Consider the following 27,809-nt stretch of genomic DNA (forward strand, 5'->3'; position numbering starts at 1 on the left):
GCCTCATCTGAAGCTGACAGCTAAGAAGAGCCTGTGTTTGCGAGCTTGCTTGCTTGGGATGTGAGCATCAAGGGCAGAAGAGAAAAAAACTGCAAGTGAGTTCAGGGAGAAAAATACAAGAGGGTTAAACTGAATTATTTGTACTGTCCCACTCTGAAATTGGAGTGTATTCCTTCCTCTACCTTCCCTCTCTGTCTACAAGACCATAAGAAACAACTTCCCATAACCGCAAAGTGAAATCATGGCCCTGTTTGGTTTAAGGACTTTTAAGAGGAAAATGCTGGCTAAAATAAAAACAGCGGTAAGGAAAGGGAAACTTTGCAGTAACTAAAAATAAAGGCACACCACTTCACAAGATTGGTTATTGCATCTGTCCAGAGTTTGGAATTCCAGACATCGGGGTCGGGAGGTCACCCAAAGGTTACTTTTCTCCCAGTCAAGAACAAACACAGTGGAATTGCACACCAATGTCTTTTCCCAGCCCACTTGAAGAGTTGCCAAAGCTGCTCTTGGATGTGTTCGCAAGTGACGCAAAAATCTATTCTTAAACACAGACAGAATATACATCAGTCACTTAGCACAGAAGGAAACCATTAACATCAAAAAGGGTGGAGTAGAGAGGCTTTTTATGTTACCAACTGCTCTCATTAATTTAACGCTAAGTGGAAGAATGTAATTGATTCGTATGTGTTCGTTGTCTCATGTGGAAGGCTAATGCATTGCTTTAGTACAGCAGTGCTGTTGCAGAGTTGTATAAATAAAATATGGCAGAAAACCAAAATTCAAAGCAAATGCCCTGTTTTTTTCCTGAACCACATTTCTATAATTTTGGTTTGTAATACATAAGCAAACTTCTTTTTTTAGAAATATTGAACTCTAACTGAAATTCCCAAATGCTCCAAATAACGTGGTAATATTTTAAATGCTTTACCATATTTAGCTTCAAATGACTGTCATTATTAAATAAAGTTAATTCTCCCAAACAGTCCTAGTGAAAGTATGAAGCATACCCAAAAAGAACAAAACCACTGTGACTCAGATTGTTTGTATCTGGTTTATTTAGGAGAATTTGTGGGAATTTATGTTTTACTCCCTTAACGTCTATCGTGCGTTATTGCAGATGTTGTACGTAGACAGTTTACTTTTAGTGAGTCCTTACAGAACCTAATGTCCTTGCAGAACCTAACATTTCCTTGAATGGCAAACAAAAAATTCAACCCAAGGCTTAATTAACTTGTTCTTTTGTACCTTTCAAATTTCATTTGATGCGGTTAAGATTGGCCCTGAATGATTGTTCTCTTGAATTCGTAGTTAAACACATTAGGAGCAGCTATCATACTTTGTAAGAAATGTTCAAAACGCCCCCATCGTTTGACAAGATGTGTGGACCCTGGAGCAGAGTAACAAACTGAGAAATCTGAAGGAGTTCAAAATTTAGCATACTGTATTTTCACATGTGATATGTGGAGGGCACTTGCACCATTCTGTTCAGTATCCTGTCTGCTTCTGAGCTCCATCCTCTTCAATCATCCTGCTGTCCTCCGAGAGTTGTCCTACCTCTGACACTGTAAGCTGTCTGAGCATGCAGGTCCCAGAAGGATTGTCACGCACGGGGATATTTAATAGGCTTTAAAAGTATGAACTTGGAGAGAAAGTACTAAGCCATTTCTTCTCTCACCAGTTTTTCACCTTCAGTGTAAAGTAAGTAATGAGTACTTTAGAGGAATGTTAAGAAAACATAAAAACTGAAATTAAATGTTTTTAGTGTCTTGACAGAACAAAATTGGTCTGTCTCTCCCCTGTAGCTGACTATAGCTTAGACATGTAAGCCATACTAGTCTAGTTCCTAGAGTTTATGTGGAAGTGAATGTGAGATGTATAGATAAAACATTATGGAAAAAAATGGAATATAATTCCAGCCCTTTTTTCATGTACTTAACCTCTAAATTTCTCCATGAGCTTTGAAATGAACCAAGAAGATTCAGCCTGTTTTCCAACAAAATCTATATCATCTTTTCAAAATGTCCTAAGTTGCTAGAGTTGCAAAAATGCTTCAGATAGATTTATTGTAGTCTATTAAATGGACTTGAGATTTACACAGATCTACATTTTGTTTACAGAGCAATGTTGTGTTGTTGCTGGATACAAACAATGGTGCCCTTCACCGACTTCTACTCTTACCTGATGCTCAAGAGTCTCCTAAGAGAACGTCTTGGTGGAGCAGCAAAGAAGAGATGGTGAGGAATAGCACTTGCATCTATTATACTGGCCCAGGAAATAATTTCTCTTTCTGCTTTTATGGCCCGAGCACTTAATTGTTTACTCTTATTTATGTTTAAGTGCCTTACACATGAAATAGCATTGTTATGGAACAGTGATATGAAAAATATAAGTTGTATTATCTGAGGATATGTATCTTTAAAATATCCCTCTTTGGAGCTAGAACTAGAAATAATGCAACATTTTGTTACAAGGGATTATGTCCAAAATAATGAACTCAATTATGATGCAACTATATGACTTGGGACAAGGCAGGCTAGATAGCATTTTGAGAGGTAATTAGTGCTGTGGATTATTCTAAATAAAGGAAAAAGGTAGTACACTTTCAGGGGAGTCGAGGAAACTCACTGGGACGAATCTAGCAAACACTAATTGCTGCATGATGTATTTTTATACAGAGCAACTACAAAATGTGCCGAGAGTTTTCACACAAAAACTGGCTGGTGTTCTACAAAGAAGCAGGGTGAGAGTAGATTATATCCTTGTATTATATTGATTTGTAACAGATTTCATTGTGTACATCCCTATCTGATTATTCTTTTCTTGGCTTCCAATTTTACAGAAACCACCTTATTGTACTGGATGTATTAGAGGGTCAAACTCATACCATCTCACTTCCGATCAACCTGAAGTCTGTTTTCCTGGCAGCTGAAGACCGATGGCTCTTGGTGGAAAATGGAACAAATCAGTTAGTTAAGCCCAATTTTCTTGATGCCATTATTTCTTGTTTGTGTCTTGTTTATATTCACCTGATCTCAGAGTTGCTTTTTCAATTTGTGAGACTGGCTAGAGTTAAACAGTTGGTGTTTAAGGTTCAGATTTGCTCTGGTGAACATGCAGGTGGGCTTTTAGAGTAGGAAGTGAACAGGGTATGTCTGCCTGAATTCATGCCTCTGAAAATCTAGACTAGCTTTGATTGTGTGCATGTAAATACTGTTTTTACTGAGGTGGTGTTGGTCTTCAGAAATGAGAATGTTGGTGGACCTAGCTTTGGAAATACAGCCATATCATCCAGAGTTAGTGCCTGCTTGCTTTACTTTCATCGTCATGTGAAAAAAATAGTACTCTGCTGTCTTATTTTTATAAATGCATAGCAAATAAAGGTGTGTAAATAGTTACCAGAAGACAAATCTGCCACTTGCTGACTTACCCTTTCCTATCTCACAGATGTTTGGTAAATTGTGTTTAGTTTTAGCAAAAGGTGTTGATTACCTTGTTTATATAAATGTAGAATGTTTTCACTATTTCAGAAGATAAAAGTCCTTGTTTAGAGTTACAAGCACTTAATCAGGAATTATTATAAATGTGTATCCTTTACAGGAAACTTCTTTTAACCAAGCGTAACCATATGGAAGCTGAAGACAGTGAGGTTTGCCAGCTGTATGCATTGAGTGAAGAGCCAGCTGACATGGGATTTGGCTTAACAACGGGTATTGAATGCAAGCTTGGGTATTGAATGCAAGCTTGGCTTGTTCTTTGTTTTGGTTTTTTTTTAATTATTTCTGTGTTTGCAGCTGCACAAACAAGGCTCTTTTACTTTAAAGGTCTGGGTAACCTTCTCTCTGATTCTCTTTTTGTCCTCCCCTTATCATGTTTGGTTAATAATAACTTTACACAAAGCATGGCAAATTCCATGCTCAAACTTCAGGTTATTCGAATAAAGCATCTTTGTTTCGTTGTAGCATTTAAGACCCTCAGTCACAGGCTTTTGGGAAAGGTACAAGCATACAGAATGAAAAAGGAAAAAAAACAACTAGGCAGGAATTAGAACGTAGCGATAGAAGGGACCAAATATGTTGATGAGTCCAGTCTGTATACTGTTACAGGTCTGTCACACACACTCAAATGAGCTGGAAGACATTTCCCAACACTTGTAAAATACAAAAGACCTACTGTTAAAGCAGAACAGAAGTCACCGTTTCTAAAGTTCTGCAGATAGCATACAGGAGGCCATTGAGACCATCACACCTGTGTTAAAAGATAGGGGGAATTTGTTCAGTAAAATTCCCAGATGGTGTTAGGCATTGAGGCATGTCTTAGCTACATAAGAAGGCAGAATCTCCAGTGGTCATCATTCTGCCTGGTAAGATCTGCCTGTCTTCAGATCTGATGACATTTTCAACCCTGAGCATTTGATCACGGTACACAAAGTCTTTGGTCTACCTGGTTTAATAACACTGGAAGTACCTGTGCATCCCACCTAACAGTTTACAGGATTTGGCCTATCTCCAGTGTGTCTGAGAGAGACAGAAGGAAAAAATAGAGAAACCACTTTATATCTGTTAAAGAGGGAAAAAATCCGGATGCTTGTGGCTAGCATAAGTGTGAAGAATGTGATTAACACAGTGTAAACACGATACAAGCAAATGTTATTGACAAATAACAAGTACGGCTTATTTTACACAAACAGCAATAAATTGAATACCAAAGAGTCTAGAGACAGCTTAAATATCTAGGATCCTTTTTATCTCTTGTACAGTTTACTCTATCAGCTTATCAAGCTCCATCAGAGCACAGTAGTTTCCTTCCTCTTACTACCTTATATAGAAACCATTATAGAGTATCATTCCTCAGATGGGTAGAAACGTTATTATAATTTCCAGTCTCAAAGTATTTATGGACAGTTTATTGCTGCATGCTTTTTGTGCTATTTTTATAGTTAGTTATCTTATTTCTTCCAATCTAAAAAGTTACTATATCCCCTCTCCACTTTTTACCAAATCATCCAGCAAACCCCAAATGTAACATCTTCAGCCTGTTCTCATTCTTTGCACAGAACCTGTGGCAGGAGAACTAAGAAAAGGTAGAACAGTGTGGTTTTCCCACTGACTCAAACCAGTAGCCCATTCATCCTTTGGGGGAGAAAAGATTTTCTCCCGCTGCCAGGTAGATGAATTAGTCTGCCCGTTTAAGTGTAAATAGTGTATGCTGCAGAACTAAAGATAGTGGGTTCTGACTGTGTCGATAATTTGAGGAGAGGTAAAGGGCTGTTACAATTGCACAGAATAAAATTTAGTTTCCCTTAGCTTAAAAAAAAAGAAAACTAAACGATTATTTACCAGAAATGTGTTACAAACATTATTGAAATTGTGATGACAAGAAATGTCACACTGACACTTACCTGTGCAAACCTACATTTTGCCTTTTTGTGCATTTGCATTGTAACAGTCTTCAGTGAGATCACATGCTGTTCTATTCCATAGGCTTCCTGCCTCATTTGCACAGTAGAGGGCAAAATTAAGTAGTATAAGCAACTACAAAGTTAGTATTTCCTGATTTTAAGTACTTAACTCTACAAAAGTAACATTATTTCCTGACCTCTTCTCTGTGTTATAGTATAATCAAATCTTCTGCTTTTATATAATTTTATGCTCAAAGTAATAGCAATGATCAGTGCTCAGCACTCTTACAGTTAATATTGTTTCCTATTGCACATCTGGATTTAATTACTTTCATTTTGTTTAATTTCCCTGTTTAGCATCAGAACTGTGTGTGCCACATGCAGTTTCAAGTGACCAGCTATCTTCAGAAAACCTCAGTGCAGCTGTGGGACAAAAGATCAGCTCCCCCAACAGGATTTTCTCAGATGAACATAGTTATGCTACTATTGTTATTGGTTTCCCAGACCTCTTGGTAAATACTCAGCATTATTATACAATGAAGTAAAATGATCTCATTTATTCTGTAACCGGTTAAGTACCTGTTTACCAAATGATATGGAAAAGGAAGGGAATGACAGTATGACAAATTCATGTAGTGTACACCATTTGGTAGGGTAGTCTAATCTAGAGGGATTTCAGTGGAGTTTGAAATAATAAGAAATTGGACAGCATAATGATAAAACTCATTGTAGGTAAGTTCTGAGTAGTGCTGGCTAGAGGAATATTTTCTAAATCATGTGTTTTTATAGATTTTTAATTAAATATAACCACTGAGAAAAAGGATATCAGTATCATTTTGAACTGTTCAGTGTGAACTTTTTACCCAGTGTGCAGCACTAGCAAGACTCTAGATTTAAGAAAAAGAAAAAAGATACGGAAAATGGTAACAAAAACTATACAGTCCCTTCACTCCTTAATAATGTAGTTAAGTGTAAATGCTGCATGTAATCTGCTCGCTCCTGTGACACAATTAGAAAAGGACCAGAAAGGAAAGTGAAACTTAAGAGTGTAATGACTAAGGCTGTTGGAAGGAGTGGAGGTAAACCCAGGGAAAATAAAAGCAGTATGTTTAATTTTTTGGATTTCTTTATATTTACTACCTAGTGAGTACATAAAAAGGATGATGCTTCTGTAATAAATAATTCTATATCATGTTTGCTTAATAAATTGGGACAAATTAGAAAATTTAACTGTTAACAGCCATGAAGTTTGGGAAAGCCAAATGATTGAAGAAAATACTCTGAAATCCAAAATGATTCAAAAAATATGTTTCTGTCAGTAAGACATTCTCTATCTTTGCAGTTAGCTTTTGAATTTTACCTGATTTGTATTTATATTACCAGAATGATTATACTAGCTTTTTATATTATTTAGAATATATGTGAGTTAATTGCTGGAAAAGGGAGATGGTCTAGAGGAAGGAGTACTAAAGATGCTATACACTTCAGTACCAACACTGGTCATGAAGCATTTTGCTCTCCCTGATTTAGACTGAGGCCTTTTCTTTCCTTACACATGATTTTAAAAGTCCATGTGGATGTCAGAGATGGAGTGCTAAAGGTGAATGTGAGGTGATGTAACAAGACTTCAGATTCACTATTTAGTGTTGAAGTTGTAGGTGTTTAATATGAACAAAGTACCTAAACTCTTGTTGGTAGTAGCAATGCTCAGCTGACCAAACATAGAGACCTTCTTCAAGATGAGATGCTTTATTCTCTAGGCTCTACTGGCTGTAGCAGGAGATGAAGCACCTGGCTCACATATGGATACCTACATTTATGTCTCTGAACCTGAAGCCAAATCCCAGCCTTAATGTCTAGCTTTGGACTGATTACCGAAATATCTGTTTGCATTTATCTACATTAGTGGAAACTTAGATTATCGTAACAGTTTGTTACATTGTTTGATTCCAGATTAGATTATTTCAGTGCTTTGTGTTCCTGGTTCTACATGAAAAAAAAAAAAAAAGTTGATTCAACTTCAGATCTTCAGAGAGTCTCAATTCCTAAAACTTGTGTAGGTAGTCCGTTGTTTTTCACTCCTATAGGAGTTTTTAATGACAAAATAATCCAGGTCTTTTCCTTGTCATGTGGTATCATGAGAGGTAACCACAGTAGCTGCATTTGATTTGAAATCAGATAAGAAGTGGAACTTGCCAAGAAGTGTTTGTTCTTAGGCTCAAGAATAGTAACGTTTTATTCAGTAGACTCCTTCTCTCTTGCAGTCTCCTAGTGAAGTCTATAGCTGGAAAAGAAACTCCTCTCTGAGTCGCAAACATGCTTCTCCTTCTGATCCATTTTATTATGGAGCCCGGAGGAAAACAGGAACTGCAAAACAAACCAATTGTGTAACTTTATTGGCTTCTAATCAAATAGTCAGAATTTTAGCACCTGGAGATGTGCCTTTGAAAGACATTTACCCAAAAGGTAAGAGGTTCATATACTTGTACTGCAACAACTGTACACACTTGTTTTTGTTTTGTAAACTGCAATCACTCATTAATTTTTCCAAAAAGTGTTTAAAGAATCCCAAAGCAAGCATGAGGAGGAATGAAAGTAGTTGCACTCATTTTTTAAATTAATTTTTATCTTATTAACATGCTGAATTAGACTTCAGAGGAATTAACAAGCTACCTACACTGTGACTATCCCAGTAGATGAGATCTCCCTCTGTCCACACTGGGAACCATATTCCAATGGGAACTGGAATCATGGTCATTCCAGTTCAGAAATCACCCTCCAGCAGTATTTCCAACCTTTACTCAAGTGCCACGCAGACACACAGTAATAAGACAAACCTGTTGTCTGTCTAGCTCAGTATTCTGTTTCCAGCAGGGCAAATAGGAGAGGTTATTTTGGGAATGCATGTGAGTCTTGTCCCTTCTGTATCTTTCCCTTCATACTTTCTCAGCATTTGCAGTTCTTTTGCTAGGGATGTTGCAGGGGACATCCTTGCCTCAGCCTTGAAATCTCCTTTTATAGACCTATTGTCCACAAGTTTGGTCCCTCTTTGAACTTGTGTGTCTCCCCAGAAAGCTTGCAAGTTCTCTACTCTCTGTGATCTCCTACCAGGTTTATCAAGTGCCCCTCATTCTCGCATTGCAGGATTGGGTGAATAATAGTTCTGCATTCACCTTAATTATCAACTTCATGACTTTGAAACTTCAGTCACATCTGCCTTCTCTCCAAACTGAAGAGACACAGACTTTTTAGTTCTTCTCTTGCCCAAGAGAATGTTGCATGAGCAACATTCACATACAGCAAAACCGTCTTCCACTTGTACACTGATAAAGCAGGTGTAGACTACAGACCTTCAGACTTTTTTGTGCTGCCATGCCAAGCTTTCTGTTATCGTTGTATCTTTAGCTTCTTCAGCTAATAACTAAAAATATACCAATTAGTGCTAAATAACAGCATTTGTGAGTTTTGCATTAATTACCTCTAGAAATCTCCACGGAAAGGTCACTATCAAAACTGAAACCCCTCAAAATATTTGTACATGGTAGAATGGCAGGTTTTTTTAATTCATCAGCTCAAGGAGCTGTTCCTGATTTGATCTATATTTGAACTTTCTGTTGCAGAATAAACTCTTTATTCCAAATTAACTCCCTTTTACAAAATAAATTATCTAATATGTCTGCCCTCATTTAGTGCAGATTAATTTACCTGTGTAGAGAAGTCCTTTTATTTATTACTAAAAGGATAATGCAGCCACTTGACTAAAGAAGCAAAGTCAAGGACATAAACAGGATAGAAAACAGAAGTTACCTCCATTTCTAAAAAAAAAATAGCGTTTAAAAAGATCAAACTTATTAAAACATAGTTAGAGTTGTCATGATGATCTTGGAACTAATTTTACTACTTCAGGCTGTAATCTTCTCATACTTTATAAAATGCTTATGGGTCAGATGGCCATTTTTTTTAGGCCTTCATGGTAAAATAAAAATCTGACTCTGAAGTGGATGGTATAAAAATTCAGAAGGTAAATCTTCTGATTTTGTTAAAATTAGTTTATAAATTTGGGAGTGAGGGAGGGATACAGTGCTTCCAAATGGTACCTAAAATTGTGATCTTGACAGTTATTTCTAAAAGTCTTTTAAGTTGCTGTGATACATAACACTTCATAATGCCACATAAATGTAATGAAAAACCACGGGACTTTCTTCATGAATCCTGGATACCAGTGACCTGAGCAAATCATCTGCCTGAGAATTGGCTTCTGTCTGAACGAGTGAATAGTGATTGATAGCTTTATAGAATTTATAGAAATTTATAGAAAATTTTATGAGGTATCATTTGTACAGTGCTTTATGGCCATATAAGTTGAAAGATTTAAGGCCTTCTTGGAGATCATTATCATTGATTTTTCTTTTCTAAATGACATTTTAATTTATGAATTACCAAAGTTGATCTTAACTGACTCATGTTTAATATGAGCTTACTGATACAATGAAATTGGACCTGAGCAAGGCTCTAAGTTTTCTATTCCATAGCTTTTTTCAGGACCTCAGACATTTCCATTTATCAGTTAATGACCAGTTTTTCTAGTGGAGGAGGAGCTGAGTGGAGTCCTTCAGAGACCTGTGCTACTCAGCACGGGCATGAAAAAAATGGAAAAATGAATGAACAGTGAGGTGACAGTGTTTGCTGATGATGCTGGTTGTTATTCATGGTAGAAGGGATTCACCATGAAGGATTACAGAAGGACTACAATGCTGACTGCGACAGAAATGGCAGATGAAATTCAGTATAGATAAATACAATGTGCAGGAAGAAAGGAAGGAAGAGTTCTAATTCTACATCTAAAATGAGGGGGCTGATCAGTACATCTCAGGAGCATGATTTTGGTGTTATGATAGATAGTTTCATTAAAATATCGGTTCAAAGCTCAGTAACAGTCAAAAAAGCAAATCAAATATTAAGAATTACTAGGGAAGAAACAGAGAAAAAACAGAGAACATCTTTGTGCTGTTGTGTAAATCCATGTGTCCCTAACACTGTGTAGTTTTGGTCCTCCGTCTCAAGGTGGGAGAAAGCTGAACTGGGATAAGTTCAGAAAAGGACAACAAGGATGAGGAAGATTATGTCAGCCAAATCTCCTGCTTATGAAGACAAGATCAGGAAAGGGGCATATGGTGGAGTTCTACAAGAATATGTATGGCATAGAGATGTGGAAAAAGCAACAATTTTATACTCGGTACCAGAGTTAGGGGGCAGCTAATGAAGCTAATATGAACTTCCATCAAAACAAACAAGAGGTGGTTCTTCACAGAGCAGGGAACCAACCTGTGAAACTGCTTCCCAGAGGATGTTGTGAATGCAGAAACATGGATCCAAAGGAAAACTGGACAAACTCATGGAAAGTTACTAAGTACATAGACATAAAAACATAGACACCACATTCAGCTTAAGAAGACCCTAGATTGGAACTGATTGGTGACTTGAGAAAAGTACTGTGTGTGCTTATCTGTTCTTAAACTTTTCAAGCATCTAAGTGGTCTTGGAGACAGGATACTAGATTAAAGGGACCTAGCATTGCCATTGTTATGGCATTAATCCAAAATCTTTCCAAGTGAAAAAGGGAAGACAGAAGAAAAGAGATATGCATTCATGTACTCGCTTGGAAGGTGAGATAATAAGGTACTAGTCCTTGCTGTGCCCATTTGAGATCCCGTATTTGCAACCCTCTCTGCTGGGCTATTGTTTCTTCTGGAGTTTGCCTCTCAATCTCACTCATTGACAGAATATTTAATTGAATGCACATTTAACTACTACCAGGATCTACTTAACAGTCTTGGTACCTTGGAGATTCAGGTTGCTTATTCCTGATTGTGCTGCATAATTCATAGGGGCCTTTGAACATTTGATGATTTGTCTGTGCTGTTGTCTCTGTATTGGAAACCTGTAGTTACTTACCTACAGAAGTTGTATAAGGCTTTGTTCATAAGTCTTTGTATCCTTTGCTGGGAGATGGTGTAGTGAAGCAAAGGCATCCTATTACGTAAAACTGAGTATGTGGCAGTCCCTTGAAGTTCTTGCACTAATGTCTTATGTTGCCTTTGAGAAGTCATTTTTGCTTCAATTTGCATATCTATCAGGCTTTCTTTCTCATCTTCTTGGACAACTGGTCAGTTCTGGCACACAACCTTCCATTTCTATTAATAATTCAAAGTACTCAGCCAAATTCTAGCATGCTCCAATATGTACTACCGAAACTGCTCCACGAACAACAAGCAAATAAATAATTTCCTTTATGTTTTATTGGAACTGTAAACCAGGGTAATAGTTATGTTTGAAAAAAAAAACATAACAAGTAATAATTTCCCCAAAGACTATCAAATAGATGTATGACCACAAAATATAAACTCAGACAAGAGATCATGGCAGAATCCAGCAAATAAGTGTTAATGTTTATTCTAAAAACAAAGCTATAGAAATGAGAGCTACTTGAGAGCAAATATTTACTTGGATTCTCAGCACTTTCTATATATGAATATAAAATAACAGTCTATTACTAGAGTGTGTCTCTATTAGTGTGACAGTAACTGGAACAGCATGTAGTGTAACACACAGAGTTACAGGAATAACCTCAACACATCATCTATTTATATTGGGACAGGATGACACATGTTCAGACTCTTCTTAACTGATGTTTGTCAAACAATTGGCCTATTGTAATGCTTCACTCTCCTTGTATAAGAAAAGCTTTTCCTAGTATCCAGCTTTTTTTGCTGTAAACAAAGCTAAGTACTTCATGTCACCTCCACACAGTCAGGATAATATTGCTCTCTCTATAAGGATGTTTTCAGTATTATGGGACATGTGTTATTAAAACAAAAGTATCTTTTTAGACAAAAAAAGTTAATTCCTTATATTTGTCCTTATAGCCCATCTGTTCTAACCTCTTTGTCACCCCCAGGGCTATCTCATGTTTCTATGTTTTCCTTGAGGTTTGATGTCTAGAGCTGCGCATAGCTATTCTTCTCAGTCGGGCTTCAGCAAAAGAGGAAAAAATTGCACTTGTTTAGGTCTGATGTTCATGTTTCATCGTAAGATTCTTGACTGCAGTTCTGGGGCATGGCCAATTGTTCCTATGTTGCATTTAAACATTTGATTACCTTTTCTTCAGCTTCGTACTCTCTAGTCCTTTGTCTTTCTACAATTTAATTTGGTTGATTTGTGTTCTCTAATTTATTAACTGAATTTTTAATTCTTATCCCACAGTTCTACCCCTTCCAGTTCAGTATCGCCTCTATGTTCAAGATTTTCATATGAATTTTTAATATGTGTCTTATTCTCCATTACTATTGAAAGACAGAGCACATTTTAAAACACTAACAAAATCTAGGCAAAACAAAAAGTGCTCTGTGGCTCACAAACCTGCATTTTTCCAGACCTTTTTTTTTTCCTGTTTCCAATATGTTTGATACTTCCATTTTTATGAAGATGAGTAAAGTCAATAGATGTGCTACTATAGATATGCATCCTATAGATATGTAGATACAATAGATATGCATAAAGTGCTGCTGTGGGTTATTCTTTATACTTATTTGAATATTAGATCCCCTTATACAGCTGATCTTACTGGTCTTCTTTGTGTGTGCTGTGTGCAAGCATCAACACTTCTGCAGGTAACTTGAGGCTCTCCTTCATTTCAAGGAGATAAAAGATATGTTTCAGAAGGAAATCTAGACTTGCTTTCATCTTGTGACAATGGTATTTTGTACCCATTCTATGCAGTGTAATTCAGTCTTCTGGTTTTTTTACTGAAAAAAACATAAGTGCCTCAATTTATTCCAGGCAGATAAAAGCCAGCTCCTAACTGGAAGCCACTTTTGAGCCCAGGCAGAGTGTAGGCACACACACACATTTCTTTCTGAAGAAGGGACCATAGTATTAGCTGTATTCATTAAACTATCTATAAACAGAATATTAAATGCCTGATAGTCTAGGGCTATTTACTATGGAGTTATAAAATCTTTGCATACTGAGAATCTACCTGCAAAAAGAGTGGTTCAATTTAAGGCAACAACATTTAGGTTAATATTATTGAGAAATCTTCAAGTGGGAATCATAAGCACAAAGTTTTGAAATGCTCCTCAATATGCCTTTAAAGTCGGATATACAGCTGACATTGTCTTCAGTGACAGATAAAAGCAGTGAGTTAGGGATTGCAGTAATGCCTGATTAGCGCTTTTGTGAGTAGGGCTATATTTGTGTGTAATTTTGACATTTGCTATACAAATACATTGTTCTTTTATAATTGTGCCTGTCTAGTTGCTCACTATCAAAATAGTAAAACAATTCCATATTTGCAAGTTATACTCCTGTGTTGAATGTGAAAGCTTATCACTTTCTGGCAGGTATTGTATAATGAAATGTTCAAATTTAATCTGCTAAATGCAAATGCAATAACCAGTTAATCATGCAGCAGGAAAATACATGTCTGTTTATTTTCAGATGTCACTCCTCCACAAGCTGCTGGATACTTGGAAGTAACAGATCTTAACTCAAAGAAAATCAAATACATTGCCATTCCTAGGTAAGTGATTTTATTGATTAGAGCAGCCTCTGTCTTACAGGAAGAGCAAAGGGAATTTAGTGTGTATTATTACCTCAGGATAAGCAAATATTTATTCTGATGTGGAAAGTAAGAATAGTTCATACCTAGTGTGTAAAATTCTGTAACTGTTGCAGCATGTTTTTGTCAACCTTTTTTTATCTGTTTACTAGGTGATATCAATGAAAATGTAACAATTAATTAGTAAATATGAAAGGTAGATTTATCTTCTGATTTTCATTCCCTTTGCTCTTTCCCCCTCTTCACCCACTTTATCCCCTGCCTTGTTTTGTTTCGTTTTGTTTTGCTATCTTTTTTTTTCTTTTCCTTTTTCTCTGTCTTTAGGGTCTAACAAAGACAGGCAGAATGATCCAGTGCTAGGTGTTAGGAAACCAGGAATCAAGTTCCCGTCCAGTATAAAGTTCACCTTGAAAATAACTTGAGCTTCTCTATGTTTTGGTTCTCCCTTTGGGAAGTATACATTCCCTCACAAGTATCTTGCATGATAAACAAGGATCTTGTATGATATGTTAATATAGCCAGACTGTGCGGCTTCTATTTGGTTTTAACATCTGTCTGTCACCATTGTAGAGCATATTTGCAAATGTTTTATGATACAAATGTTGTATTTTTGTTACAAATTGTCATTTTCCACTGCAATAATAATAATAATAAAAGTTTTTGGTTTAAATAGCAGTCTCTCAACTTTGCATGTTTAAATACCACATCTATGAAACCCACACATCAGGTTTTTTTGTTTAGTTTTTTTTTAATTCTATCCATTTGATGTTGGTTATGACAATATTAATTGATTCTTGTTTAAATTAATTCTGCTTCATTAATAATATGTGGAATTTTTGAATTAATAGAGAATTAATTTTGGACTGTTCACCATTTTATACTTGATCCATTGACCTACATCTTACACAGTCGTTCAAAAATGTAAGGCATTAACATAGAAATAGTAGCGAACCACACTTTATTATACACTTGGATTTTATAAGAAATTACAAAAATTACAAAGCCAAACTTCAGCATCATGACCCTTAACCTAGTATGAGGATTTAAGCTATTTATGGCAAATCTGAGCAGAAGTCCAGATTTTATGTACTCCATTAAGAACTGATAAAGTGACTTTTCATATATATGAATAGTTCTATGCTAAAATCTAACAACCTTTCCTCCTTCTGGCATAGTTAGCCTGGTCAAATGCTAAGGTAACTCTTCTTCAATTGAATCAGTACGTGGCAATTTCAGCATATAGTCATAGGTAGACGCGTATGTGTTACTGCTTCTTTTATCTTTGAAGATTATTAATTGTAGCATTAGTACAAGTTGCCAAGTTATTATGCATATCATTAACAGTACTCAAAAAATGCAAATAATCTTTCCTACTTTATCTAAATTTCCCTTCGTATTATGTAGCTATTAGGCCCTCTGTTTCAGCAGTAAATGTTTGTCTGCAAGCTGACTGTTTAAAACAGTGCTAAGATTCTCTCTGCCTAAAGCTGTGCCATCTTTAAATGAGTGTTTAAATCTTCATTTTTTATTAAAGCATTAGAGAAAGGTATTACTTTAAGTTAATGGAAGAGTATTTTCCTCAGTGCCCAGGTCATGTTCTTTCCTATTTCTTTTGTAGTTTTGTATTTTTCTGTGGCACATTTTTAAATTTTTCATATTCTTTCTGTTTTTTTGTAAAGACTGACTGTTTTCAGATAGATAAGGTAGAGCAGTGGGTTAGGCAACACATTCCCTTTCAGCCTGGTCTTTTATAGTGCTTTATATACTGACAAGTACTTTTTGGTCATATCCAGTTTCAGCAGGTGGAATGTTTCAGATGAATAGTGGGTCTGCAGAGCTTAGTTATAGTCTCTTATGGAATGAGGATGTAATTTCATTTAATTGTCACCTTAACTACAGAAATACTCATCCTTTTTTTAATTGCAGCTTCAATAAAAATCACAATAATTCTTGTTTTTCAGATCACAATCTCTCTCTCCATATACATCTTGGCTCTCTAAGATCTCGGACGCCGATGCCCTGTTGGCACCACTGGGCAAAGTAGGTTTGGTTAGTGTGGACATGGGAGGCGGTGTGAGGCTTTGGGAGACTGGGCTGGAAAGCCTCCAGCGATCGCTGCACGACTGGAGGAACATGATTGGCCAAGAAGATGGTCGTCCTGTGCAGGTAGGAGTTCACAAACTGAAAACCTGAAGTGAAAAACATTTAACAAACTGAGTTGCAAATGAGTTTTCAACTGGGAGAGGGATCAAGGGAGAGCTGTGTTGAAAAACACTGTCAAGTAGAAATACGGCTGCGAGAAAAATTGAATAGATGTCTTCACTGAAAAAAAAAGACACAATAGCTTAATTAAAAAGCTTATTTGTGCCCCCTGTAATTATGGTTACTGACAGTCTCTTTGTCTTGCAGTGTTTGTATTTTTGCCAAATTCCAGTACATTTAAATGCAAATCAATTCTTTATCTCCTGCTGATTTTTAACTGTGACTTTCAAAATGTAGAATAATTATATTAATTTTTAAGGAAAGCATATACTTTTCCAAAGTTCAAATACTTGGAAAAAATTATTGTGTTTGTACTTTAGAAAGGAAACTTGAAACCTAGGTGGAAGATACTGTGAGTTCACAGTCATGCCTTTGGCTAATTTGAAGATTCTCCCAGCTGAGCAGAGTTACAAGGGTGTCCATACAACCATGTTCTCATGTTTAGGAATGTTTAGGTAGATGTTGAAAATACACAGCATATACATGTATGCTGTGTGTGCATATATGTATGTATACACAAGTGTTAATGTACTGGCTAATATGTATGATCACCATTACAACACAGAGGGAAAATTCAGGACTGTTCAATTGCATCTTTAATTTCTCTTAGTGATTGGAGAAGTTACCACTTTACTTCAAAGAAATAGACTGTGCTTTAGGAGGACTACGCCACTTTTGACTAGGAAGATCCTGTCTCTACCGTTGCAATTATTTCTGTTTCATGAATTTCTGTAACCATTTTCATAGCACATTAGCATGGGAAAACAGGGTGAGTCTTTTCTAAATTAGATCTCTCTATATTTTTGTTTAAAAGGTGTCCAGGTGTCTCAAGTGTAAATGAGATTAGGCCAAAAACATAGATCGTCTTTCACTTTCTATTCCCACTCTAAGCTCCCTTTCTATAAGACGTTCTGCAGTTACAGAAACTTGTGCAAGAACTGACAAGTTCTTGTTACTGGACCTCAGCAAATGTCTTTCATAAAAGTCACGAGAAAAGGAAACTATTACCCAGTAGCACGTTTGTGTGGATGCTTGTTGCTTTAGCAGTACCATTTTTTTAACACTGCAGTAGCACTAGCACCATCTTATGGTCAGATATAGTCGGTTTACACCAGCCCAATTTCATCTACTGATCAAGTTGACTAGTAGAAATGAGAACAGACAGGAGGATCAGTTAAGAGTTTTACTTGTTTTAATAGTTGTTTTTCCTTCCTTTTTTTTTTTTGATAACTTGTGAATTTATTCAACACTATTACTGTACTGTCAATCATAGTCAACTAAAGATTAGAGAATACTGACTTGGAAAGTGTACATCATCAGAAAATTTTAAGTTTTTTAACTAGTAATATCAAGTAACCATTTTAAAAAAAAGGCTAAGAAGTTTTCCCACGGTCACAAAGGAGTTTTCAAGATCTGTTGTAGAATTTCTCTCTTCTGACAGCCTGCCTTTCTAATTAGTAAGCACATTCCAGGGTAAAGTCTTCTTAGAATAGCTTTCTTCTTTCCTCTGTCAACACAGGGTGTATAGCTCAAGTCAGTGGTTTGTCAGAACTCAAAATGACATACTGTTTGATTTGAGCCAAAAGGCTGGAACAAAGCCTCCTGTGTGATCTTCAGACTTGCATGATTATCACTAACTTCTGTTTCTCTATTTTACACACTTTGCTTTAAATGGAAAGTTAATGAGACCTAAGAAATTTTGTTTACAAAGGCGTTACAGAGCAATAAGCAATAAATTAAATATTTTATTTAATTTTATTTGTCCAATAAGATAATAGATATATAGTTGCTGTGTAAACTCTATACTTTGCTATTTGGGGATGAAGGCCTTCAGTTTCGTTCTTAACTCAATTTTTCAACGGACCTAGACATGGAAGCAGTACTTTATTAAGGTATTCATTTCTGGAAATGAAAGGATCCTGTTAGCTCAAAAACATATTCACGTAGATTCCCTGTTTAAGGTAAGCATAGCAAGAATTCCAGTGTTTCCTGTTCTAGAGACAATTACTTTTCTAAGAAAGCTGCAGCTTAATATTTCCTGATACCTGTTTTTACAGAATTTTGCAACCACATGTTGATCTGTTCATTCAAGCCTATGAAAATCACGTTCTTTTGTATAATGTTTCATGCTCATGTTAAGTATCTTGGAGCTTAATGAGGCATGTCCAATTCCTTGACTAAATCCATCCTTCCCAATCATCTTGTACCAGAAGCTCATTTAAGAAAATTTTCACTGTTCCACATATGACTAGAATTAATTCCCCACCCACTCCCAATTTCCCCATCCCTAAAAGCTGCCGTTGCTGCATCCCACAAAGCTACTACAGGTTTAGCAAAGCTTATTAGCCCTTCATGGTGATACTCTTAGACCAACACAAGACCTGTCTAAGTGGTTGGGAATCACTGTTCTGCAAAAACACGCAGAATGTCTCTGAAGCTTCCTGACTTTTGAGAGAAAAAAGAATTAGAGGACTTTCAATATAAATACAGATTCAAAGAACTGGAAACAAATCTTCAACCAGGCTTCAGTTGGAACTATTGGTACTGTCTTCTAGGTCTGCATTTTGGCTTTTGCAAACACGTTAGATCTCAGAAATAAACTGGATGTACGTAAGGAAAACAAACAGCTGTTCCACTTATAATCAGTAATTAGGCTCCCTTGATATAATGTCATGGCAGTCTTCAAAGTAGTCAACATTTGTTTTGTATTGTTGATACATTCAGCAGAGTTCAAACTGCCGAAGTCGAGGCTACAAAAATAGTTTCTGGAAATACGGTTTATGTTCACATAAGTTTGCATTTATATAGGCAGGTCAGAAGTTTTCTTCATTTATTGAAGTTTTAGAGTCAAAATATGACTACAGTGTTCTGAAATTATAAAATTGAGGTGCCTAAAATACCAAATCTAAACAAAATACTGGATTATGTAAAGCTGTGAACTCTACTTGAAATCCAAAAATTGTTGAGCTTTTTCACTATTTGGTGTTTCTGAGAACAAGGTCACTTCATTATCAAATATCTGAAAAGAATCTGAAAGACAATTTATTTCTAAAATCTTGCCCTAAAAGTTTCATGGCAATAGGCAGACATTGATACGTTTGTGTTACTTTTTGTGTCAAAGGGTTATTGATAGAAATTAAATAGAAAAAACACTGATTGCATTCTAATATAGTTGGACTGTTGTTTTTCAGTAAGCATTGTTTACTGTTATGTCTCATTTAGATAAACTACAATGCTTACATAAAAATACTTAAAGGTACATCGTTTAGAGTTATTTCAATACATGGTAAAGCATTTATCCATGATTATCAGCAAAACCATTTATTTCTGGGTTCATTCCACTTAATGTTCTCTTGCTGTAGACTGTTGCCCAAAATGTTTTACGCTGTGTAAAGATTATACTCAGAATGTCGTTGTTTTCAAAGGTCCTAGGACATACCGAAACCTGTTGAATGCATTAAAATGTTCTTGGTCAAAGATTACAAAAGCATTGGCTTGTAATTAATGATAATATATCTGAACCTTGAAATTGAATCACAACATTTTTTGGCAATCCTTGTGTAGTCTTCATCTAGACAATATCACCATGCAAAATAACATCCAAAAGCTGCGAATAGTCTCTTGTTATTTTGGTACCAAGATTGTCCAAAGAAATGATCTGATTGATCCAAAAAAAAAACCCTCATTGTTGTAATCTGAGATTTCTTAGCAGTTTATTTTGGTGGGTTTTTTTGGTATCTGTGTTGTTTAACGTAGGTGTGGAACCTGCAGTAGAGGCATCATATCTTATGTGCATGAGATGAGTTTTTGAAATTATAGTGCTGTGTGTTTGTGTCTATATATAAAGGCCTAATGAGTTAAGTAGTTGCAACTCTTGCTTTCCTGTGGGCTCTTCTCTCTTGTTTTCGTTATGGCAAGCCTTCCTCATAAATGTTCAGGTACCTAGTTGGAAATGAAATGATGTTTTCATCTAAGAGAATAGTTAACAAACAAGCAAACGAAGACACTTCTTTCCATTTTCCCATCTTTCTGCTGTAATCCTAAAACAAGATCACAATCCCCTGGTAGACTGCAGATCTTAAAGCACAGACCTGCCTGTTCGGTAGTAGAAGAACCATCCTGCTTCTTCAAGGATGGTTATTGCTGACATCTCTTTGGCCTATAACAGGGGCCCACTCTACATAGGTGTTCTGTATAGTGTGTATTTTCCTCAGAAACTTAAAAATCTGACATGTTTGGCTCAGGTTATATCTGCTATAAGAGCTCAGGTGGGTTTCTTGAATGATCCGAGTTCAACCAATATTATGTCAAGATCACATACTATAGGACTGAACAGAGGAAAGATACAGCAAATGCAAACTGAGTGAGCACCAGCCTTGCTAATACCAGCTGTTTAAAAATAGATAAAATATTTGGCATTGGTAGCCCAACTACCAGAAGTTTCTTCTGCTTCAGGTAGTAAAATTACACCTATACTCACCCAGGAGAAGGCGCATGCGCTGCGTAGAACTTGAATAACAAAACACCTCCATCATCCCAGCTCTTTAGTCTCAAGATTGATGGGCAACACTCAGTGTTCAAAATCATGTACTTCTTTGTAGGTGGGTCACTCCAAAGGAAGTGTGTAAGAGAGAGACTGACACCTACTCAAGGCAAGTTTCTGCCCTCTGGGTCAACAGCTCAACATTTCAACAGCCCGTGTCACTGAAGAGCATTCACACAGTGTCTGTCAGTAACAGTGTACCTTTGGGGGCAGACCTTTATTTAGACAATTCCTTGCTAGGAAACCAGGCCCTTCCAGAGACAAGAAGCAGCCTGGAAATGTTTTCTCCCTTTTTTTTCCCCATTTTGCTTTTGCCATTTGACCTGATCTGTCTATTTTCTAGCAAAAAGCCAGCTGAACAGTTAAGTCACATTAGGGTTCACAGCATCACAAAACCAAGATGCTGGAATGAATCTAGAAAAACACATGAATGAGGGGAAAAAAAAAAAACCAAAACCTGTGTTTGCTTCTCAGCAGTGGTTTGAACAACAAATGCACAAAGGGCAGTTCTGCAGTAGTGGATAGAAATACACACAGTACTGGCACAGACTCATTCTGTTACAAGAGGCCCCAGAGGTGAACAACTCAGCATGACTTGGATGTATTTTGGGTGTGTTTTAGGCCTTGACACTGAAAGGATACGTGAATGGAATGTATGTAAGAATAGAGAGGGCTTTAGATTAAGGTTTTGGGAGTTTTCATTCAAGATCTTCTGCCCTGGGGAACTGACTGAGAGAATAGCTTTCTGTCAAAAATGAATGCTGTTATCTTAAATTGCGATTCGTTTTCTCAGTAGCGCTAGAGGCTTGTTCTTTTGGTTTGTGCAGTGACTAGTTAACGTTTTACTGATACAGTATTTCCGCAAAGCGTGAATCATTGTAACTAGCTAAATGGATAAGTGAAAGTTACTTCATCCATCCTTAACCGTTTCCCTTTAAACACTTCAAAACATTTAAATATGTAATTAATTGCAAGATCTGGAGCCAGTAAGCATTATCATTCCTTTCCACAGGAGGGAACGGAGACATAAGGAAGGCAGGTCACTTGTTCAAGTTTACTCTGTACGTCTGCACTGCAGTGTCAGAGGTGGGATATACACCCATAAGGATGTATAAACATACTTTATATATGTGTTGCCAAGCTGAGTAGCTTGAATATCCTGGAATGCTGCAATCAGTACGAACATACCTTAAATTGGGAAAAAAAAATGTGTGTAAATGTAGTGCAGCCACCCAAGAAAACAAATCGTCAACTCTAGATAGCTCAAGGTTGAAACATACTTAGCTGAGATGAGTATAGACATACTCAGCAAAACTCAAGAAATGCAATAAATAGATATTTTTCTCAGATTTAAATGTCTGTCTTCACAGTCTTATAGCAGCACTCAAAAATGATAACAGAACACATAAATTATTCTACGTCCTGTGAACAGCTAGAAGACATGAACATAAGGTTCATGTCAGTAATGTAAAAGAGCAATGTATATGTGTTAATCACCAATAACTAAAAAAATTAAGGGTGGTTTTTTCGTGTGTCTTAACTAGTCAAATTTTCCATGATGCAAGGGCTTTTTGCTAAAAACGGCATTTTGATGAGTTCAGGATTCAGTAGAAGTTCCCAACATTCAAACTTTCTTCTGCAATCCATCATTTAACCTTTAGATCTGATGAGGGCAAAGGCAAATGCTAAGTAGCTGTTATGGGGTGCCAGGTCCATCATTAGAAATATATTTAAAATATGTTCCTATCCTACCTAGACTTCAGGTAAAACCTGTGTTGAACTGGAGTCAAACTCAAGTACATTTTTAAAGTAATCATAATGCAAAAAATGTCAGATTTATTGTTAAAGTTAGAAGAAACACAATCATGTTAAATTGAGGGGGGGGTGCATATATAGTTGTGTATGTGTATATATTCACATCCATATATATTTATGTGTGTGCACATATACATACACACATTGATACACACATGCACGCGCACGCGCACACACACACACAAAAAAGTTCAGTTTTTTTGCCCAGATGTCATATCTGGACGTGACTCTCTTGAATTAGAATTACCTCAGGAGATTGTCATAACTTTGCAGGTACCCAGTCCCTCAGGGACTGTATTTCATACTGAACAGGAATTGGAAGTGGATTTAGAAGAAGAGATTTTAGAGTGATTTAGGAAAAAGATCTCAGGATCCCTATGTTACACATATACTTAGCCATGAGGAGTGCAACAATACTTCTCCCTCCTTTTGTCAGGTCCTTACCTGTAGTAAGCCAGTTAACAGACCTGTTGGCATAAGTCCTGCCCTTTGTCTGGCTTTTGTACCTGAGGTGTTATTTTAGCTGGTGTGTGCTTGATACAGAGCTAGAATATAGCTGAGGCACTTACCTGGGCTCAGACAATGAGAAACTTCCCGTGGATGTATTCACAGCCTGTTTTTTCCCAGTCACATTTTGATCTCTTAGAATGGAGGGAGGTGGACACAATTGGACTGGCCTCCAGTTGCAACACTAAGAGGTTCAGAGCAATCATGAAGTACCTGGACATCATCAGGAATGCTGGATGATACAGTATAAAAAAATATTACCTAGTAAAATCTACAGAGGAATTTAAAAAAAGAAAAAAAAAAAAAAGGTATCGTTGTTGGCAATCTTTGCAATTTGACTTCTCCATTGTATGGCCAGAACAAGGGCAAGGGGAATGTGGCTGAGAGGTAGTAGTGCTTTTAGTCCTGAATTACAGTAGATTTTTTTGGAAGGACTCTTAGATTTGTTTCTTTCATTCCCTCATAGTGTTATTACAGAACAAAAGAAATGTTGTGTAACTGCCTTTGAGTTTTCATAATATGATGTAGATGCTTTCCTTAGAGGTTTTTGGGAATCATCTGTACAGTTGTTGTGGAACTAAAACTTTAATAACAAAAAGATCGCTCTCATTTATATGAAGTGAATGTCTATGTTTTCCTTTACAGCAGTTGTGCCTTAGTGAAACTCTTTGAAAACATGCCTCAAATTCGGCTAACTCATGGGAGTTTGTTGATCAAACTGTCTTATTAAAATCTTAGCTTGTTTACAGAGGGTCACCTTTTCTTTCTTGCGATTTTTCACTGAAACCCGTGCTCAGTAAACACGACACAGCCTTGCATGAGCCTTGGTGGAGTGTTAGGAGATAAACATTTACCTCCCAGAGAAGGATGGACATGGTCAACTGTACCCTTTACCCTGCTTCTTTTCCAGGCTGTATTAGATCAAAAAAAGCAGCAGGTATATTGTACTTAATAAATAAGGCTTAGTTTTTACAGGCAAAAGCAGTTCAGTTTCATTGCTTTAAACAACGTTTGCATGTACTTGCACACAAGCAGCTCGGGGAAGTTGCTGTGGCTGTACTTGGGAATACTGAAGAGTAACAGCAAAGAGAACACGTAGGGTCCAGCTCCAGACCTGTGGGCATTTCCGTGCCCACTTCTGAGCTAAGCGTGTGAGCTCCCATTGTAACCAAGAAAGCCTGAAGAGGAAGGAGATGCTGTGTGGCTCTTCAGACATCACTGCCCATAGTGGCACCTCAGACACCTGACTTACTTGGGAGGTCCCTGCCTTTGGCTGTCTGCAGTCTGGATCTGAATCCCATCCTCGATGTGCAAGGCATTATTTACAGATTTAAGGAAATAGATTCTTAGAAATGGAAAGGGATTTCCTTTATGTCTTCTCTGTTACTTGGGCTAAGACCAGAAAATCTGTAGTTGTTTGATTTTCTGCCATCTTTGGGTGGCGATCATCTTATTCCCTTCCTTGAATAGTCTCATTTAGTCTATTTGTATTCCACTTAACTAACCATGCAGAACTCTACATGAATTATTCACCCTTTTAAGTGAATTAATATTTTTGTTTTTATTGAATGCATTTTTTTTATTATTTTGATTTTCTGAAGCTGCAGTTTGTACTTGAAAGTTTAGGGTAATACAAGTTCATCTGATTAAATTTATTTTTTAGGCTGGATGTTTGTCTGAAGAATAATTGATTTGGGAGTTTTAGTGATCCCATCTTGTTTAGATTTATTGCTCAGGTTCTACTTTAGTCTGTACTGATGATTTTTTTTTTCCTCTTTTAAAAGTGACGTTTTACTTTATAACATTTTAACAGAAATCCAACCTTTTCCTGACGTTAAGACTGAACTGGGCAAAGCTGCAGTTCTTAATTCGAGACAAAAGCATGACCTTTATCCTTCCCACCACCGCCCCTGGTTCTGTATTTTCTGCTTTAGACCAAGTAGGTTTTCTGGCCACACGAGGGCATCGGTGAGCTGATAACAGTGATTTTGCTCTTCTCTTAAATACTGGTGGTGCAAACCCCGTAAATTATGAAAAATATGTGCAGTGGAGAGTTTTTGTAAATTTGGAATAACCATGTGATGGCATTCTGCAGACTCGCGTGGGATCCCCAAAAGCTTGAAATACTGAAGATTACAGAGTTACCTGGTCAATAAATGGATTACAAGGTATAGTTTGATAGCGTTTGCCGTTCTGAGATCCATGAACCCCAAATACACAGTTTAGGTTTGTGACCTTTTCCTGGACTGCATGATTCATGTTAGCAGAGTGAGGAGCAGCGGATGTAAACCGCCCCTTGAAGCAAGGCGTCTGAATATGGGGAAGCATACGACTAGAAAGCCACGAACCCACAGAGCTCGATAAATTCATATCTCTGTAAGTCTCCACTGGGTAAAGCAAGTCGAATAAAGATCATCAGTTCTCTGTCAGATACTTTTTCTCGTATAAATGTCCTCAGCTGAAATGAGGCCCTTATTGGAAGCACTATACAAACATGTCTAAAATACATTCCCTTTCCTAAAGAGCTGCCAGAGCAGACAGACAAAGAGCAGGAGTGGAAATAACCTGAACTTTCTATTAGAACAGGCTGATCCAGCACAAAGTTCCTCTTTCTTCCTCTGACCTTCCTGTGAAAGCTCACAGTTCTCGTGGGAGAAAATATAATAACCTCAACACACCGTCTTTCAGATCTCAAAAAGTCTGCAGCAGTGCACATTGCTGACGTAAAGGCTGGAGCTCCTAACACTGGTGAAATCCTGCTGTCCCAGCGAGACATGCTAATGCATACTAATAATTCTGCCCTTATGAAAGTTGTTCCCTGATGAGTGAAAGGACAAATGTAGTGAAAATGTGAATCATCTAATCTGTTACAGTAGTGCTAAATATAGGAGGCTTTTCTTTAGAAAACACAACAACGTAGTTGGCCTTTAACAACTTATGTCTCTGCTTCCTAAGGATAGATTTGACAAGGTCTATAGAAAATAAGGCTTTGCTGCTTTCACGTCTAATTTTTTTTTCAACTTTCTTTTGACCATACAATGTCCCTGTGGTTTTCTGGCCAGACTATTCCAAATTGTCATCATGTGTTCACTTATCCCATCTTTCTAGCTGTTGATTATTCAGGGTGCTCCAGAAGAAACCGAATTCAATGTTTTCTGAGTTTATTGATGTTAGGAGGTGTGTAGTAGGCATGATAAATAAGTGAGCTAGACATTATCTGTCTACTCTGATAGTATTTTGTAGTCGATTAGCATACTAAAAAGATGATGACTTCACATCTTTTAGTTGAAAAGAATTGACTAGGCAATTTTTAATAATGACAGAGGAAAATGGAATTTACACAGATGTTAACATAACAGAGGATCTGTTAGATGGAAGCAAATGTATGATATTCTCTCATTACTTCATTTGATTTATCCAGCTTTTAAGCCACAGAGTGCATATTCATGGACAAAAGACTCTAATGCATCTACTGCTGCAGAGTTTCTGAGTTGGTTCTTAGAGTGACAGCATTTAGTTCAAAAGAAGACCAACTCACAGCAGCAATGACTGTATTTTATATAGTGGTTTGGTTTTTTCAGCTGGTGTATAAAAAATTCATTTCCCAGCCAGATACCCTTTTTTATGTGTTTCACTCCAAATCTCCACCTCTTTCCCCACCCAGATTCATTTTTCTAAAATTCCATTAAAGCTATGATCCTTTGAACAGTTTTCCGCTTTGAGACAGAAGTTTAATGCCTGTATAAATTTTAAAAGCTACTTTCAGAGAGAAGTGTTCACAGGAGTCAGTTAATGTATGAAGCTTCATTATTTCATTTTGAATTCTTGCAAAGTTTTACAGAGAAGATAGAAAATCAAAATGAAGCCAAATGAATGAAGAAAACCTATTTAATGTGTTATGCTGCACTGTGACTGATGTTTTTTTCATTTCAGGATACAATTGAAACAGAATGCATTTGATACATTACTATTGTCTTGTCTAACACTGAATATTCCTTTCTGTGGAAAAATTACTTGTGGGCTCAATTTTGTGCTGTTGATGTGAATAGAAATTGTGCTATTAATTTTCAGTACATAGAAAAAAGCTGTACATGATACAGTACAAGTAAAAATAATAGAAGCCATTAGATTTGGGGGTTTTTTTGGCCTATTTTTGCCTTTCTCTCACTAGTTTATGTAAATAGATTATAAATTATTTTCTTTTTGTCTTTGGTAGAATCAGTTTTACAGCAGTATGTAAAACCACCACGGAACAGGCAGATTAGCCTTTGATTTGCCTGAAATGGAACTTCTATATACTCTTTGAGAATATAATGCGTATATTCATGCTACTGATAAAGAATGTATGGGAAGCAAGGATGTTCTTGTGACCTGTTAAATGGAGCCTAGGGTAATACTGAGGTTTTAAGGTTGAGAGAGGAGGGGATAAAAGACAACAATGATTTTGTTTTGGGGAAAAAATCAGTCTTTTGCCCATCTGCTGAAATATATTGTGCATTCCCTGGAATACATTTCCTAATCCTTTGTGCCACTGTGGGATAGATTATTTAATGCCTTTTTCACCTGGAGAATAGTCATGTTTTGTTACAGCCAAAGTCAATCTTCTTTCATAATAATGTATGGTTGTGATAGAAGTTTTTTCACTGATTTTGATTAAGAAA

General features: G+C 36.7%; 1 protein-coding gene across 1 annotated transcript in view; it reads left to right on the forward strand.

Annotated features, from left to right (window-relative positions):
* The window catches only part of LOC104158619 (von Willebrand factor A domain-containing protein 8-like), a gene marked incomplete at its 5' end in the record, with an annotated part of 76,331 nt that overhangs the window by 15,486 nt on the left and 33,036 nt on the right, over positions 1 to 27,809 (forward strand). Inside the window, 8 exons of the mRNA XM_009696322.1 lie at positions 2,121 to 2,237; positions 2,679 to 2,743; positions 2,843 to 2,968; positions 3,601 to 3,710; positions 5,759 to 5,913; positions 7,666 to 7,867; positions 13,901 to 13,982; positions 15,983 to 16,187. Coding sequence (XP_009694624.1) covers positions 2,121 to 2,237; positions 2,679 to 2,743; positions 2,843 to 2,968; positions 3,601 to 3,710; positions 5,759 to 5,913; positions 7,666 to 7,867; positions 13,901 to 13,982; positions 15,983 to 16,187 — 1,062 coding nt within the window. The remainder of the gene's footprint in view (positions 1 to 2,120; positions 2,238 to 2,678; positions 2,744 to 2,842; positions 2,969 to 3,600; positions 3,711 to 5,758; positions 5,914 to 7,665; positions 7,868 to 13,900; positions 13,983 to 15,982; positions 16,188 to 27,809) is intronic.

Source organism: Cariama cristata, unplaced genomic scaffold, assembly GCF_000690535.1.
Source record: "Cariama cristata isolate BGI_N322 unplaced genomic scaffold, ASM69053v1 scaffold33, whole genome shotgun sequence".
NCBI classification, from domain to species: domain Eukaryota; kingdom Metazoa; phylum Chordata; class Aves; order Cariamiformes; family Cariamidae; genus Cariama; species Cariama cristata.